This window comes from Arvicola amphibius, chromosome 3 (genome assembly GCF_903992535.2).
Source record: "Arvicola amphibius chromosome 3, mArvAmp1.2, whole genome shotgun sequence".
Lineage (NCBI taxonomy): Eukaryota > Metazoa > Chordata > Mammalia > Rodentia > Cricetidae > Arvicola > Arvicola amphibius.
In genome coordinates, this window is record NC_052049.1 from 186,726,450 (window position 1) to 186,743,849 (window position 17,400).

The 17,400-nt window shown below is 50.7% G+C and overlaps 1 protein-coding gene across 1 annotated transcript in view; it reads right to left on the reverse strand.

Annotated features, from left to right (window-relative positions):
- Positions 1-16,903, reverse strand: part of Ulk4 (unc-51 like kinase 4) — a 275,070-nt gene extending 258,167 nt beyond the window's left edge. The window contains exons 1-12 of the mRNA XM_038324151.1: positions 16,766-16,903; positions 13,374-13,473; positions 13,078-13,217; positions 10,283-10,445; positions 9,103-9,204; positions 8,480-8,563; positions 7,357-7,432; positions 6,044-6,136; positions 3,817-3,935; positions 3,605-3,674; positions 1,815-1,908; positions 524-628 (exon numbers count right to left, since the gene is read on the reverse strand). Of these exons, the coding sequence (XP_038180079.1) occupies positions 524-628; positions 1,815-1,908; positions 3,605-3,674; positions 3,817-3,935; positions 6,044-6,136; positions 7,357-7,432; positions 8,480-8,563; positions 9,103-9,204; positions 10,283-10,445; positions 13,078-13,217; positions 13,374-13,473; positions 16,766-16,903 (1,284 nt within the window). The remainder of the gene's footprint in view (positions 1-523; positions 629-1,814; positions 1,909-3,604; positions 3,675-3,816; positions 3,936-6,043; positions 6,137-7,356; positions 7,433-8,479; positions 8,564-9,102; positions 9,205-10,282; positions 10,446-13,077; positions 13,218-13,373; positions 13,474-16,765) is intronic.
- Between the last annotated feature and the right edge of the window lie 497 nt (positions 16,904-17,400).

Genomic DNA, 17,400 nt, shown 5'->3' on the forward strand with positions numbered 1-17,400 from the left:
AAAAAAAAAAAAAAAAGCTGGAAGAATAAAACAGAGCGGAGATGGGGGTAGAGGATGAGGGACGGGGCTGGAACCCTGTCACCCTCAGCAGCACAGGAGCAGAGTGCATGCCAGGAGCTGGGACCCCAGGGCCACACTGTCTCCTCCAGCAGTCTGGACACCACGCAAGAGACCGGACTTGTGTGGCCTGCCCACCCTTCCCAGCCAGTGAGCCCTGCTCAGCAGCCAGTGAGCCCTACTCAGCCACACCCTCATGACCTGAGCATCCAGTGGGGCTCACTTTGTAAACACAGCTGGACTGAGAGCTGCAGGCTGGAGTCCAGGGGTCAGTGGCCCTCCTCGGCATGTGACAGGCATGACCAGCAGAGCAGGAGCAAGTGAAGGCAGAGCAGAGGGCCACCGCATGTACATGGGAGCACACGGGACAAGCAGACAAGGGACAGCAGAGGGCTGCAGATTGTCGCCATGGTGAGGCGGGGAACACTCTGACCTCCCCTCCCCCAACCTGCCTCCAAGTTCGCACCTTGGGGTTGTCGATAATTGGAGTGGTCACAAGATCCGAGTCCGTGTAAATCAGCTCCCTCATCTGGAACTCCAGGGCTCCCTGGCTCAGATGCCCACGGGTCACCTGGAACAAGGGCAAAAGTCACACTCTGCATTAACAATGGAGATTGACAGGCCAGACACAGAGAAGGACGCCTGTGTCAATGGTCTTCAAGTGACATAGAGACAACATCAGCCTGGCTATTTGTCACACAAATCCTGAACTCTGTGTGTTGTTCCCATTTTACGCATGAAAAAGTCGGAAATCAACTGATCAGTCACACCAACGGTTCTCACCACTGACTGGTCAGTCACACCAGCGGTTCTCACCACTGACTGGTCAGTCACACCAGCGGTTCTCACCACTGACTGGTCAGTCACACCAGCGGTTCTCACCACTGACTGGTCAGTCACACCAGCGGTTCTCACCACTGACTGGTCAGTCACACCAGCGGTTCTCACCACTGACTGGTCAGTCACACCAGCGGTTCTCACCACTGACTGGTCAGTCACACCAGCGGTTCTCACCACTGACTGGTCAGTCACACCAACAGTTCTCACCACTGATCGGTCAGAACTGCACTGCAAACCTCCTGAACTGTGAGGTAAAGGAAACTTCACACTGTCTGGGGTTTGGTTTAGTTTGTCTCTTATGATCAGTTCTGCCCATCCTTTATCCAAAAAACACACAGCTACTTCTGTCCTACTGAATATTCATGAAATTAAATTATAGCGACTTAAAAGTTCTGGCTGAAATTCTACCTTGCTCCTAAAGAATTAAACACCAATATGTTTATATCTTGCCTTGTGTCTGTGGAGCATGCATGCACAGGCACGTACAGGCACACACCACACGCATACACATGTGCACGTACAAACGATAATAAAGCAATTAATGACTATATGCTCTGTAATTCCATTCACATGACGTGTCCAGAACGGGCAGACTTAGGACGACCCGTGGAGCAGGAGTGGGGTGAAGTGGAGGAGACAGAGGCCGACTGTTAGCAAACAGCTAACAGTTCTTTGTAGGACGATAGTGAAGTTCTCAACCTGTGACTCCAGGAAAAGTCCATCAAACGCCCACTCTAGACGGGTGAACTGCATTCCATGCCAATTATACCTCAAAATAAACACTGCTGAAAACAACCTTGAAGCAGCTACCAGGGACTTGGCCGTGGCAAGTGTCATCATCACGGCAGGGTTCACACATCAACTTATAATTATTTTTATGAGCTTCTGTAATGGTCCATAAATCCCAGGCTGCTCACCTTGGACAAAGGAGAGGTCTGTGGCGAGCTGGCATCCTCACCCTCTCCGGGACTTAACTCCACCATGGCACTAGTCCTTGGAGTGGGCCGTGAGCTGGAAAACAGGGCAGCTTTCCATCAGCGGGCTGCAGACGTGATTCCCTCCCCTCCCTCTCTCCTAGCGGGGCAATGGCATGAAGGTGGCAGGATTCCATACCTCTCACACGGGCACTCGGCACATAAAAAGCGGGAGGCCTAATTTGTGTTTAATGACTCTATAATTTTTGTAGCTGCTTCTTTTAACAAGCGTTATTATGTGTGGGGCCATGTGCCAGTCATTCGTGTGGAGGTCCCTGGGCGATTCTGCACGGCTGGTTCTCTCACACAGCCTGCTGAGCACCCCACTAGCCCTCTAACTGCCCTGCAGGTAACTTTCTGGGTCGCCAGCTACTTGTTTCTAGATTGAATGCATACACGGTCTTTCTCTTTGCAATATTTACTGCGTGTTTAATGTTTCACCAGCATTTAATCATATTTAATAATGACTTTTAAGAGGACATGTTTGTGCATGTGCACACATGTGTTTCCCTCCTCAAACCCCGAGGATCATATCTCCTCCACCTACTGTTTACTAAGTCACTAAGTGAGTTTCTAACAGAAAATAAGCCAGAAGTTGCACATGGCTCTAAAAGAGACGATTTAAAGTACCTAAAATATAAATAAATTTAACATACTTTACACTCAAATATGCACAAAACAGATAAATAAATTTCAATATATTATTATAGCTTAAATAGAATAAAACTCCTCCTGCATAAGGCTTTCTTTTCCTTTTCTGACACCGAGGATTGAGCCTCAGACTGTGCATCCTAAGCAAGTGCTCTACCAGCAAGACAGAGACCTGTGCACCAAAAAACCTTAAATCCCTTGAATGCTAGTGTTTTTCATACTCAGCCCCTAATCACATAAAGGTAAATTGGGCTGTTGCTGCTGTTAATTTTTTAATTATAAATATTGCTTGTGCCTCACATAAAATATATTTCAAGAAAGACACAACACCCAGGCTGTGGTGTCACTTGCTGGGAGAGCGCTTGCTTAGCACGTGTGGTACCCAGCATGGATGGAAGGAGGGCAATGGGAAGAGAGGATAGGAGGAAAGGAAGGAGGACAGAGGGGACTCAAAGGAGAAAGAAATACAACCTGTCCTTCTTATAAAACCTTATCCAAATAAAAGGGCTGAACTTCTGAAATGTTAAATTCATTTTATTAGAAGACAAAGTCCTGGGAGAAAAGATTTTAATATTTACAAATACAAAAAATAAGCAGCTTTTTAAAATTATGTATATATGTATGTCTTTGCACATGAGTGCAATACCCAAAGAGGCCAGAAGAGGGCATCTGATCCCTGGAGCTGGAGTTGAGTACTGGGAACTGACCTTGAATCCCCTAGAAGAGCACTCTTAAACAGTGGTTCAGCTCTCCAGCCCTCAAATAAGCAATTTTTTTTTTTTTGGTTTTTCAAGACAGGGTTTCCCTGTAGTTTCTAGATCCTGTCCTGGAACTAGCTCTTGTAGACCAGGCTGGCCTCAAACTCAGAGATCCACCTGCCTCTGCCTCCCGAGTGCTGGGATTAAAGGCGTGTGCCACCACCACCCAGCCAAATAAGCAATTTTTAAAATACATACAAAACCTACATCCCACTGAGCAGTAGCTCACTGTGGAGGGAAGAGGCAGTGGTACAAACAGGCCCTCTGTCTCTGACAGTCTGCCTGCGGGACGGCACGTGTCCTCTCCCAGCTGGGTCTACATACCTGAGGAGGAATATGGATTCATTCAGCTGGCCCCCTGTGGTACTCTTGGGCCTCAGCTCAGTCGCGTTGTCTGTGACAGAAGAGCGGTATGTTACCCAGAAGGGATGGGCGTCATCATGAGCAAAGCATAATACAGAGTCATGAAAAGAAACAGATGCCGAGGCTGGGGCTCCAGTCGGCCACGGCCGCCAGCAGCTCGAACCAAGCCTTACCTAGCTGGAAAGACTGGCTGAGCCGATGAGCTCCCTCCTGCCCTTTCGCCTGTCCGTTCTGAGGGCTCTGAGAAAGCTCCCTGGAATCATGTGGCCCAGAACATTCCGTGACATTTCTACTGTTTGACAAGAGAAATCAACATAAACTCACTTCGGACTCCTCGTGGTTTTGCAAATAGCACAGAAGGGGTCAGAGCATAACTGCACCGTGTGTGTGTGTGTGTGTGTGTGTGTGTGTGTGTGTGTGTGTGTGTGTGTGTGTCTGTGTGTATCTGTGTGTCTGTGCGTGTGCGTGCGTGTGTGTGTGTCTGTGTGTGTGTGTGTGTGTCTGTGTGTGTCTTATCCTACAAAGTCACAGAACCAGGCAAGCACAGGGAGCCCTTTCCAGACATGAGGCATCTAGACCTAAAAACCCTTTCTCGGACAACTAGTCAGCAGCGGACAGACACAGACACCAGAGCCTGGAGCACCACAAGAACCAGCACTAGGTTTCCCTTCCTGCCTCTTGGTCTGGGGTAAAAGCCATGCCTCACTGTGAGAGGAGCAGTTCTGTGCATGTCCCAAGGAACCAAATGAGGGGCTGCTGAGGCCGAGGAAAGCAGAGAAACCCACTCAAGTTTCTTTTGTCCCTATTCATCCTGCTGCCAGGTGACCAGGGAACTACCACTCGGGACAGCAGTCACTACTGGCCCCCGCCTGACGGTCTGAAAGAGGAGCCTTTGGCAGAGAGCAGGACTCTGGGAACACTAGGCACTCCCCCACACGCCATTTCTCCCTGTCCTTCCACCATTCCAAAGGCATCCAGCAAGACACACAAACCATCCCACATCCCAAGGGCCAGAATATCAGGTGGCTCCAAGTTTAAAGACCAGCTTCCCCTAATCTCTCACAGCAACTGCAGGACAGGCGAGTACGACCACCTCATCCCACTTGGCATTCTTCCAGACTCAAAGATGACGGCTCCACAAGCCCCGAGCCAGACTCGTCAAACCAAACCCGAGGAAGGAGGCTGGCTTCCCTCATCGCCAACACGCGTGTGCCGCTGGAAGCCCTCACAAGGGCAGTACATCAGAAAAACAAACAAAAACGACACACAGGCCGAAGAGGGAGAAACGCCGTCCGCAGCAGCGAATGGGCACACTTGGTTTCTTCCTTATTTAGAACATAGGGGAGGCCACCAACGGAGGAGTCTTAAGTCAGTCACAACCAACAGCCTTTGACAGCATCTAAAGGGTGTGTGTGTGTGTGTGTGTGTGTGTGTGTGCGCGCACGTTGTCCAGAATTTATACCCTAAAGCTGCGGGGGGGGGGGGGGGGAGGAATGGGACAGCACAGCAGGGGTGTTCTCGCTCCCTCTCCCCCTTCCCGCCCCGTCCCTCCTCCTCTCCCCGCACCTCACACACACACACTTTGGAGATGAAGAAATAAAGGACAGAAGTGTCCTGACTTGTTGACACCACCAGGCAAGGCCCGGAGCCCAGCTTGCTGACAGCGCCTCAGTTTCTCTAAGTCATGCCAACCCGGAAGGTGGAGCTCCAGTCCCGAGCAGAGGCCGGTGAGGAACATGTAGTTGCAGCACACTGGGTCAGACACTCACGATGAACAAACTCCAGCTTCTCCACACAGCATGTAAATGGGCAAGTGAGGGCTAGCACCAGGGAGCAAAGGGAGGTGTGGGGTAGGGGTGAGGGCAGGGGGTGGAGTCAGCCCTGAGAGGTTTTATGATAACACTGAAATGCCTGGGCAGGCACACTAGATGGCTGTGGCCATGCATGAACCACACCCTCACATCTTTCAATCTCCTAACTTCAGGGTCACTTGAGTGCACAGCCATGAGGGCTGGCAGGGAAGCCAAGTTCATCCCTCTACCCTCAGGTCGATAACTTCTGTCACTTCCCGTCCCCATCACAGGACCATTGGGGACAGAACACTAACGCTGGTGAGTCCCACACTGGCTCTGCCACTTCCACGCTGCCTCTACCCACACTTCATGACCACCTCACGGGACGGCACACTGTCTTGTGCTCAGAAGGCAGGCACGGGGTGCACCAAGCAAACCAGACTGTCACTGCCACATTAGACCCTGATTGGAGAAAAAAATAGCAGAGAAAATGAACGGAATGGGAGCTAAACCGTCACGACTGAGCCTGTCCTGATGAGCCCTTAATTAAACAAATGTTGGTGCCATCGACCAGAGGGCAGAGTGGTGCCGACGCAGGGCACGCCACCTGAAGCTGCGGTCCTCAGAGGCCAAGTCGGCGTCCTCTCTCTGCAGGGCATCCTTCCAGAAGGCGTGCTGCAGGACTCCCTCCCACGACAACCTTTAGGAAACACGGGGCACAGCTCGTTAGCGGATCCAGTCCTGATCCACAGTGTGGCTCATATTCTACCCCTCATCAATGTCACCTCTGGAGCTGCTTTATGTCACTCTTTAAATAGGAAATTAATCCACCTTAATGGTTATAGAACAAAACCGAGAATTTGGAGTTTCCAGTTCAGAACTCTTAGAATCCACCGAGCCTAATACAAAAGGTCTTGGGTTTTCCAACCAGTGTAGGAAGAGACTCTACCAGCAATTTGAAATTTTAAAGAAAATCACTAATTATCAAATTACAGTTCTGTCCCCCATTATCTTACTACACAAGCATGCTTGTTTTTTTAGCTGGTTGTGTGGTTGGGATGTGAGCTATTCCCCTGGAATCCATGTGCGCAACCGTTCCCTGCCGCTGGTTGTTCAGGGATGCTAGGGAGCCTTCAGGAGGAAGGGCCTGGCTGGGAGAAAGAGGGCCAAAGTGGTTGGCGGACAGGCCTAGGCATTTCATACCCTGGTCCCATTCCTTGTCTGCTCTCTGCTTCCTGATGGGGGACACAATGTGACCAGCTGCCTCACACTCTGGCTGCTCTCCCCACACCACCATGAAAGCCTCTGTCCCTTCCTCAACTGCGAGCCCAAATCAAGCTTTCTCCTTTACTTGCTTTTCCAGGCATCTATCACTGTGGCAGACAGCATGTCTATGGAGCTGAATCCCACTATTGTCTACTGTGCACATGCACTGCTGCATGGAAGAGAGCTGAGCCCACGACTGTCCAAGTGTGCACTGCACTGGAGGGAGCTGAGCCCACGACTGTCCAAGTGTGCACTGCACAGGAGGGGAGCCAAGCCCACAACTGTCCAAGTGTGCACTGCACGGGAGGGAGCTGAGCCCACGACTGTCCAAGTGTGTACACTGCACAGAGCTCAGTGGAAGGACACTCCCTCCAATATCCAAAGAACACAGCGAAGAGCAAGGGGAGCCTGGGGAAGACGCAGAGGAGCAGGAGGTGGAAGGAGAGAGGGAAGTGTAGGTTTTATTCATCTGGGATCACAGTGCAGGATCCTGGGGAGAAACCAACCTGAGCCAGACATGGAAACCCTCATCTCAAAAAAAAAAAAGGGGGTAAAAAGAGGGGGGAGCAGGGAGGGACTGGGGGGAGCTTTGTTGGTGCCCACATAAAGGAGAGTGGGCCTCTACTTCTCACCACACAGTGTGTCCGCCCGCACCTTTTCTGTGGATCCTTCTGCAGGAGTCCACTCAGCAGATCAACGAACTCTGAAGATGCTTTGGGGAAGGACGAGTCTGTGAACAGATGATTTTTCCCAAATGAGAAGGCGGTGAGAGGGGCCCATGGACACCCACCTTATGTTACTGTCCGTCAGCAGCATCTAAAGCCTTTAGACTGTTTAACAGACGGCACCAAACCCATGAACCACAGGACTGCCCGCAAGTCACAGAGGACGGGAGTACAGAGCAGACACAGATCTTTGACCCGGATCTGCGCTGGTTGGCTGGACCTGACTCTCAGAAACACTCCTAACTTAGCCAGCTTTGCCCTGTATTCCCTGTGACGCTGATCCTGGAATGCCCTCCTTTTCTGGAAAATTTTCAGCAGGAAAATAGCGATAATGAGCACTGTAACATGACATGGCTATCCCCATTCTAAGGACCTCACGGCTGGGCACCCTTTCGTCGGGCATCAATACACACAGAATACAGGCACTGTAGCTACAGTCTGAGGACAAGCTCTGTGCCATGAGCCTCAGCTGTTTGAAAGAATTTGTATTCATCAATAGAACTGAGAAATGCCCCATTTTTTTCCCTCTGAGAAGCAACCCTAAAATAATCACACAGGGCAGAAACATGCACATGTATGCATGCACACACACACATACTCACACATGCACAGACACCTTTAAATCTTTACACAAACTTCTTGTGCTAATTTGTGTTTTTAAATGAGGGAAGCTGTTAGTATGGCTTGGTTTCCCTTTCAGTATCGAAAACAGAGAAGGAAGCCAGGCAGTGGTGGCACACGCCTTTAAACCCCACACTCGGGAGCCAGAGGCAGGCAGATCTCTGTGAGTTTGAGGCCAGCCTGGTCTACAAGAGCTAGTTCCAGGACAGGCTCCAAAGCGACAGAGAAACTCTGTCTTGAAAAACAAAAAACAAACCAAAAAAAAAAAAAAAAAAACGAAAACAGAGAAGGAAAACTGTGCTGATTTGAAGCAGCTGTCAAATATAGCTTTGATGGCTGTGATTGGTGAACACAGCCTGGGTGAAGGTGGGCTTCTGGTCAGGTGAAGGTGGGCTTCCAGTCAGGGAAGATGGTTAGCCGTGCTTACCTACCCTTTGGGACCGGCGGCAACGGGTCTTCATACAGAATCTTCTCAATTAATTCTGACATGGTTTCTGAGAAGAACGGGGGTTTGCCTGAAATCAAAAGAACTTGTAGAATCAGTTTGCTGTTCACACTAATCCTGACCTTAACTACAGGAACTCAACAGAAATTTACACCATCATAAATCCAATATTTACATGATTTGTGGGGAAAGGAAATGCCTGGCTAGTACACCAGGTTATATACTTCATCCTTCTCAAATGCAAAATTAACTTCCTAATCAATGTTCAAGTTCCCACAGGGTTAGCACTGTGATCGAGGGTCGTGCCAACCCCCAGCACAGTGGAATCACCAGATCACAAGCCACAGTCAGACTTTCTATTCCATTTCTCCCGTGGTCAGGCACACTTCAACACTGCAGACAACTATGAAAAATCACTCCATATCAGGCTGCTCAAGAGTCTCCTTGAGTCTAATGTCAAGCAATTAAGTTGAAATTGTTTACGCAAACATTGTCTAAAGCCAGTTTTGTGATACCTGCTAGGTCAGGCCCTTACAAATGACACACTAAACTCATAGTTTCTTCTTCATTTTAGCATAGATTTTATTTTATAATGAACCCAACACAAACCTGAGAACATTTCATAAAGCAGACAGCCCAAAGACCAGAGGTCACTGGTGACGGAAAAGTCGGTTCCCTTTATGATTTCTGGTGCCGCGTATATTGGAGAGCCTGAAAACCAAAGACGAGAAAGAAGGGCTCAGTGAGCCCTCAGGATTACTTCCAGCACGAAGAGCCACTGAGATGGAAAGACACAGGAAATGTAGCATGCAACATAAGGGTAGAACTGCTGAGCCGGTGAGATGGCTCAGTGGCCTGAGTTCAATCCCCCAGACCCACACAACAGAAGAGAACAAACTCCTTCAAGGTGCCCTCTGGCCTCCATTCACTGTGGCACAGACCACATATCCACCCGTGTGTGTGTGTGTGTGTTATGTGTGTGTGTCTATGTGTGTGTGGTGCGTGTGTATGTCTGACTGTGTGTGTGTGATGTGTGTCTGTGTGTGTGGTGTGTGTATGTGTCTGTGTGTATGGTGTGTGTGTCTCTGTGTGTGTGATGTGTGTGTGTGTCTGTGTCTAGGTGCATGTGCATTAAATGCAAGCAGAAGCAAGATGTTGAATTGGCATTTGGTGAGCTCTTCTCATTTTTGAGACAGGGTCTGTCACTGAACCTGGAAGTTACTGGTTTGACCAGACTGTCTGCTCAGCCAGTTCCAGGGATCCTCCTGTCTCTGCTCCCCTGGACTGGGATTACAGATGTGTACAGCCGCACCAGACTCTTTTCACATGGGTTTTCGGGGACCAAACTCGGGTCCTCCTGATTATGCAGCAAGCACTTTACCCCCCAGCCACCCCAGTCACAAGCACAGTGACTTTGATATCGCTGGCACCGTCTCACCGTAAAACCGTCCTGCTAAGAACACGCCCGGGAGACCTGCCTGGACTGCAAAGATCAGCCCTAACAAGGCTGAGCCCACTGAAGAAGTCACTGGGGTGTGCCAGGCATGTTCTGAGAGCTGACTGACCCGGCCCTGCTCTGGCGGGTGTGACAAGATGCCCATGTTGTCCAAGACCTCGCCTACTGACACCGTCAGAGCCGCAGGGGCACTTCAAGCCGAGGATGAAGCCACTGTCTCTGTCCAGAATTCCCTTGTTTCTCAACACACGTGTGAGTGGCGAAGCAGAAAGCCCACGCTGTCTCCTGAGCACGTGGCTGCGGTTATGACACCCGTGTGCCCGGCCCCCTCACCTCTGACTCGGTTTCTCGTGCTTTTCCTCAGTGTGTTTTCCACACTGTCACCACCTCCTTCTTCTGCCGCCACCAAGGCAAAGAACTCCTCCAGACTCTCTCCCTCCACCTTTGCCAGGCAGAAATTGCTGAACTTCAGTGTCCCAGGCCCTTCCAAGAGTATCTAGGAAGGGGGAAAACGTCAGGGTCTTCAGAGACAGGTTGTGAGGGACCACTCCTGACAGTGCCCAGGGCACTGACGCCTTCTTGCCTTGTCATGGCTCAGAAAAATGCTGACTTTCTATGCTTTTAAAATGATCCTGAGAGTAGTGGCTTAAATAAAACTGGGGCACTGCCCCCCCAAGAAAACCCAGTGAACATGGCATTTAGTAACAGCAGAATCAAAGCTGACACTGTCCACTCACAGACACCAGAGAGCCACCAGGGAGCCTTGGGCTGTGGGAAAGTGAAGGACAGACAGGTGGCTTCATGTAGATAATAAAGAATAAAGATGGCGGCACTCTGCGCCCTCCCGCTCTAAGCCCACAAAGTCAGAATAACAGAATAAAGTGAATCAGAATAACTGGGAGGGGTTTTCTGCTGTGCACAGGTGAGGTGAGGAACCACACCATCTGCTGTGCACAGGTGAGGAACCACTCCATCTGCTGTGCACAGGTGAGGAACCACTCCATCTGCTGTGCACAGGTGAGGAACCACTCCATCTGCTGTGCACAGGTGAGGAACCACACCATCTGCTGTGCACAGGTGAGGAACCACTCCATCTGCTGGGCACAGGTGAGGTGAGGAACCACTCCATCTGCTGTGCAGGCCTGGTGCACTGTGGGATGTGGGTTTGGACAGGGCTCAAGGCCAATCCCCAAGAACATACAAAGTGAGTGAGGATCTGGAGATCCACCTGCCTGTGTCATTTACTCAGGAAAGGACATGTAGCGTGGGGTTTTAAGCTGAGGGACCACAGCTAGTGCTGGCCTACAGACGTGGGCTTGGGTCACCTCCTACCCACTGCCTGACCCTAGGGGTATGGCAGCCCCTGGAATTCTGTTTCTCATGCACAAGCAGAGAAGGCAGGGCTCTGCTTTCTCAGCTCTGGGGGATTCGTGGAAGTATCACAGATAAAGAGCTGGAACTGACTCGAGTTGGTCACCGCCCTGTGTGATCAGAAGTTGGCTGAGAATTGTTGAACCAGCACAGGAAGCTGCATCATTTCCAGCCGCATCATTGTAAATGCTGCTGGACAACAGTAACGGGCCTGGTAACCCTCTGGTGAGAGCAGTTCAAAGTCGGCCCTAAGTCCCGGACACTAAAGCTCCTAAAGATGTCAGGTGGCCTACCACAGTGGCCTCTAACTTCACCATCACCATCCCCTGGAGACCTGTTCAGACACAGACTGCCATCCAGCATGTACTAACTCCACAGCTCCAAAGTTGTTCGAAACAGCAGTCACTGGTAACACACAGGCTAAGGGTGGGCCAGTGTTTCAATAAAACTTTCTTGGCATAAACGGGAACCCTGCCCGACTCTCCCCAAACCCTGGTTTTCTAGAGCAGTCACACAACAGACCCTCCTACAAAGTTCTGCAGCAAACACCACAGAGCTCTAAACAAACCACAGCCTCGGCCCAAAGCCCACAACCCGCACCTGCTTGCACACAGCAGGGAATGAACATGTTTTTTAAAGTAAGTAAACACTGTGTGAGTTTTTGGGGGGCGGCAGGGTTGCTTTAGGCTGGTTTGTTTGTTTGTTTGTTTGTGTGAGGCGGCGGGCGCGAGCCGAGCCGTCACTCCCGCTCCCTCCGCGTGGCTTCCCCGCTGTCCCTGACACTCTGCTCTGTGCTGTGTTTGGGGTCAGGGCCTCTCCGTGGCCCCGGCTGTCCGGGCACTCGCTCTGCAGACCAGGCCGGCCTCCAACTCACACAGACCCGCCTGCCTCTGCCTCTGCCTCCCGAGTGCTGGGATTAAAGGCGTGCACCACCACAGGAAGAGAGGTGGTATTTCTTAATATGTGGAAATTCTATAAAATTCAAACTTCAAAGTCTACAGACGACGACACCCGTGCATTTGTACCTTGCCCCAGCTGCTTCCTGCACTGCAATGACAGCTGAGTGGCTGCAGACCTGGGTAGGTTTGTGAACATTTCAAGCAAGAACTAGTATGTGCTTGTAAGATCTCCTTGTAAAAAAGAAGACTTTTCCTTTCAGTCTCTGCTGTTTTGGTTCTTACCCTTCCTTTTTAGTTTCTTCTTTATACACAAATGGCTGACAAAGCAAAGCCACAGACCAGATAGTCAGCTTTCACTTTGCTACACAAAGGACAAGAAACACTCAGGCCAGGGATGTGGTGATGTGTGCAGCCCCTGAGCGTGCGGCTTACGCAACAGTGCTGGGTGTCCCTGACTTAACGTGCTGCAGACGTCACAGGAAAACCACAGAGTGAGGAGGGGACCTGGGAAAGTCACACATGACTTCCGGAGTCAGCTGAGCAGGCTCACCGCTCTCCAGGACAAACACAGAGGCATCTGCTGGTGCCTAACCATGTGGTCAGGAATAGTGCACAGTCAAGAGGCCACTGTCAAACCGAGGGTGTGGCCAGAACTGACGTAAGCGGGCTTTAAGGGCTAGGAGAGCACCATACTGGGCCCGTTACTCACAACACACAAACCTCTGCAGCAAAGGAGGACTCTGTCCCCAAAGCTACGTAAATAGGCAATATACCTATATACCACAGGTTTCCTTCATTTACTGAGAAGGCCCTTGGAAGTGAGGCATGAGGCATTAGGAAGTCAGACTCAGAAGTTACCTTCCCAGGAGTAAGGTCACAAAAGAGGATGCCAAGCCTGTGGAGATGGTGCAGCCCCATGACCAGGTCCACCCCAAACTCTCTCACGACATCTTCTGGGAGGTTCTCGTCCTGAGCAATCACAGTTTCTAAAGAACCACCTATGGGAAATGAGCTCAGATCAGTCACATCGGCCATCTGTCACGGCCACCCTCAGCACATCGGCCCTCCGTCATGGCCGCCCTCCGTCATGGCCACCCTCCGTCATGGCCGCCCTCCGCCATGGCCGCCCTCAGCCAGCATTCCCACGCACCCACCTGTGCACAGCTCCACCACCATCCAGAGATGATTGCTGGTCTCGTACCATTCATGAAAAGTCACAATGTTCTTGTGTTTGATTTCGTGGGTGAGACGGACCTATAGAAACACACAGTGTTCACTCGGCATCTCAGTGGAAAAGCAGACCAAGAGTGGTTTATCTGCAGCCGTCAGAGGTGCTGCCTCTCCAGGGCGGCCACAGGGACAGGCTAATGACCTTAGGAATCATCACAAGCGTGCCAGTGCTAACTGCAAAGAACCTATTTACAGTAAGTGGGTAAAGGTAACAGCAAAATAGCCACGGCTGCAGGAGGGGTCAGTGTTCCGTGATGCTTTAATGACGTTAAGTCCCAAGACGTCCAGTGGAGTTTGAAAACATCATCATCTGAAGACAAACTTAGCGTGTTTACCTCACCCACAAACAGGGCTCCGCCTCACCAGCCCTAAGCACACTCAGGCACAACGTCTACTTTACAATAAACTGCATCATAGCTCACGTACACGCATGGGTGTTCTGTAGACATGATGGAATGAGAAAAGAAGCAAAGTCTAAAATGTGCCCCGAACAGTCCCCTCCCGCCCGTGACTGCGCGGCCTATGAGGGCTATGGCTCTCACCTCTGCCTGGCCATACAGAGCAGACTACCCCGACCCACCTGCCTCAGCTGTCTGTGCTCCCCACCTGTCTACACAGCCTATCCCTCCAGTGCTGCTTTGAGTCCCTGCCACAGGCTCCTGGTGGCCGACCTGACATCAGCTTCACCTATGTTCATAGTAGGAGAAGCTGTGCATGGCCCAAGGCAACCCCGTGCCTAGCCGGGAAACATTTCCTCCTCACCTCTGGTAGACAACAGCAATACATTACTAAAAATCACTAGCCCAGTCGGGCTGTGGTAGTGCACACTTTTATTCCCAGCACTCAGGAGGGAGAAGCAGGTGGAGCTCTGTGAGTTCAAGGCCAGCCTGGACTACAGAGCCAGTCCCAGGACAGCCAGGGCTGTTCATCACTGGCTGAAATTTCCTAGGAAATTTCCAGAGGATTTTATTCAAGATGCCAATCCCAAGCAGACCCCTCTCCCACCCCCAGCAAACTGCCAGGGCAGGGGACACTGAAGGACCATGTTATTTCAAGTTTCCACCCTAGCCTCAGATGCTCACCCAGACACCACCCCTCCCTCTGTCTGGTCCTTCCTTACACAGCAGCCTGCACAAGCAGGAGCTACCTCTCCTCCCATCTTGAACACCGCAGCTCCAAAGCTGGTCTCCAATGAAGCCTTGAAGGCCATTGGTCAGTCACCACTCCACCCCAACTCTTTACCCCATCAGCGGCACAGCTGAGTTCTCTCTTCCCTGCATCTCTTTCCCTGACACCCCAGGCCCGGCTGTCACAGTCATCAGTTCTAGAAAGCTGCCTCCGCCTCCACTAGGCAGGCACTGCGGCGCCTCAGCTGTACCAATGTGCAAAGTGATTCTCCCAGCAAGTCAGTTAACAGAAGCAGGGCGGAGCCTAGAATACCAGCTCCAGAGAACCTAGGGGCTATAGTCAGTGGCCTCAGAAAGAGGGGAGAAGCCACTCAGAGTGTGGTTAGCCCACTGCCTCGCCACGCTCCTCACGCTGGGTGCTGTCTTCTGCTCTCCCCTGCTTGGTCTGTATCCATCCCTTTATAAGCTCTTCATGTTGTCATGAGGAACCCAGACCCCTCCACCTTCCCTCATGCTGACCTAGCATGTTATTTACATGTTAAGTACAGTGATGTTTAGCTTTACATCTCTGTTCCAAATGTGCTTCTAGATTGCACTAAAACCCCCAAAGTCTTCCTTACAACACACTCTGTATAGACAGTGGGCTCCCGGAAATCAATGTTGGCCCTGCCCTTCTCTTGGGCTTTGTTCCCCTCTCAGGAACCAGCTTCTGGCCAAATGCCCAACAAAACCATTGCTTCTCTTCCAATTCTTATGTCCTATTAATATCCAAAACATTAGCTCTGCTTCACAAAGGGACCCAGGCTCTCTGTTTACACAACACTAAAACTCACAAGATAATCTGGACTGTGAGGAGGGAGTGTCTGCAGGCCAGGAGGAAAGGGCCTGGGAGGCTGTGTGCAGGCTTCTAGAATACTGACTGCCTTTGTTACCTGAGTGGACACCACTGAGCAAAACTAACCTACATGGACAAAACCAAGAGCAGTGGGCTGTGAACGGCCTGTTCTGTCACCACGGGCAGAGAACCGGGAGCTAAGAGTGTAATCTGCACTCTGTTAAACAGCCAGCAATCTGGGAAGCCAGAGCGGGTATTACCAAGCCCTTTCTTCTCCTTCTGGTCAGGTGGCCTCACCTCCTGGCATCTTCCCCCCCACACCCTGTGTGTGCAGCAGAAGACACAGCACAGCCAGCAGGTCTGTGTTCCTTCTCAGTCTCCATTTTGGTTGGTGTCCAGGTTTACAGTTAACCCAGAACAACCTGTGGGCAGTGTGAGCAGATTCCTTCCCCCAGAATGAAGTCTAACTCTGTTCCTATAATGGGGAATACACACTGGGCCAGCAAAAGGGCTCAGTGGGCAAAGGTGCTTGCCACCAAACCTAAAGACAGGAGTTCAATCCCTGGACCCACAACCCAAAAGTTGGTCTCTGACCTTGGCAGGAATGCTGTCTATGAAAGGGGGTTGCATGCTGGAGCGTGTGTATGGAGGTCAGAGGAGGTAGTCATTTCCTTCCACCATGGAGCTCCCATGGTCGGAGCGCAGGTTCTTTAAGCTTGGTGGCAGGCGCTTCTCTACCTACCCTTCTCGCTAACCTCAGATACCAACTCTTAAAGAAAATGTCTTTTACAGATCCCTTTGCACCAGAACCCAAAGTGCTGGCAACAACCTACACATGCCCATTACTCAAGGCTGACGGCACCAGATAGAGAGATGGGGCCCTCATTCCAGGATGAAAACATTGGATGTGGGTACAGCATGCCCAGTGGCTTCTGCCATCTATCTATCCATCTATCTACCTACCCACCCACCCATACATACATACATATATACATACTTACATACATATATCTATCCACCTACCTACCTATATACCTACCTATTCACCTATCCATCCATCCATCTATCCATCCATCCATCCATCCACCTACCTACCTATATACCTACCTATCCATTCAGCCATCCATTTATCTATCTATTCATCTACCTACCTACCTGAGTGCTAGGGACAGAATCCAGGGCCTCACACATGGTAGGCAAGCATCCTACACCATCCCTTATTATTTGAGACTACACAGCCCAGGTGGGCCTTGAACTCTCAATCCTCCTCTCTGCCTCCAGACTATGGGGAATGCACGCTCACACCACCTGGCATTCTGCTGCCCCCAGGCCGGCGGAGGCACCCAGGACCTACCCAGTTGGTTATCTCAGGCCGTTTGCACTTTTCAGTACAAAGAATGGCCACGAAATTGATTGTCCCCTTCCGACGTCCCTTATACACAACGGTCTTGCTTCCTCTGCCAATCTCCTCATACAGGATGAAGTTTTCCATGTCTGGTAGGTTTCTCAGCTATGGTAACACAGCATCTCTAGCTCCTGGAGGGTTAACAGAAGTGCTGGTGACAAACACAAGCACCAGAGTAGGCTGAGGAACACGGAAACGCTGCTGCCGTTTCAGATGCCTCCGCCAGTGCGGGAGTAGAGTCGCTGTGATTTGGGTTGTCTGTTTGTTTTGTTCCTGAAAAGAAAAGAAAAGAAAAGAAAAGAAAAGAAAAGAAAAGAAAAAACCCAAAATGTATTTATTTTTATTTTATGTGTAGGGCGTTTGCCTGCATTTCTGTGTATGTCACATGTGTGCTTGGTGTCCTATGAGGTCCAAGGGGAACATCAGATCCCCTGTAACTGGAGTTACAGGTGATTGGGAACCACTGTGTGAGTTCTTGGAATCAAACCCAGGTCCTCTGGAAGAGCAGTCAGTGTTCTTAACCGCTGAGCCAGATCTCCAGTTTCTCCCCGACCCCTTTTTATTTTTTAGACAGGGTCTCTATG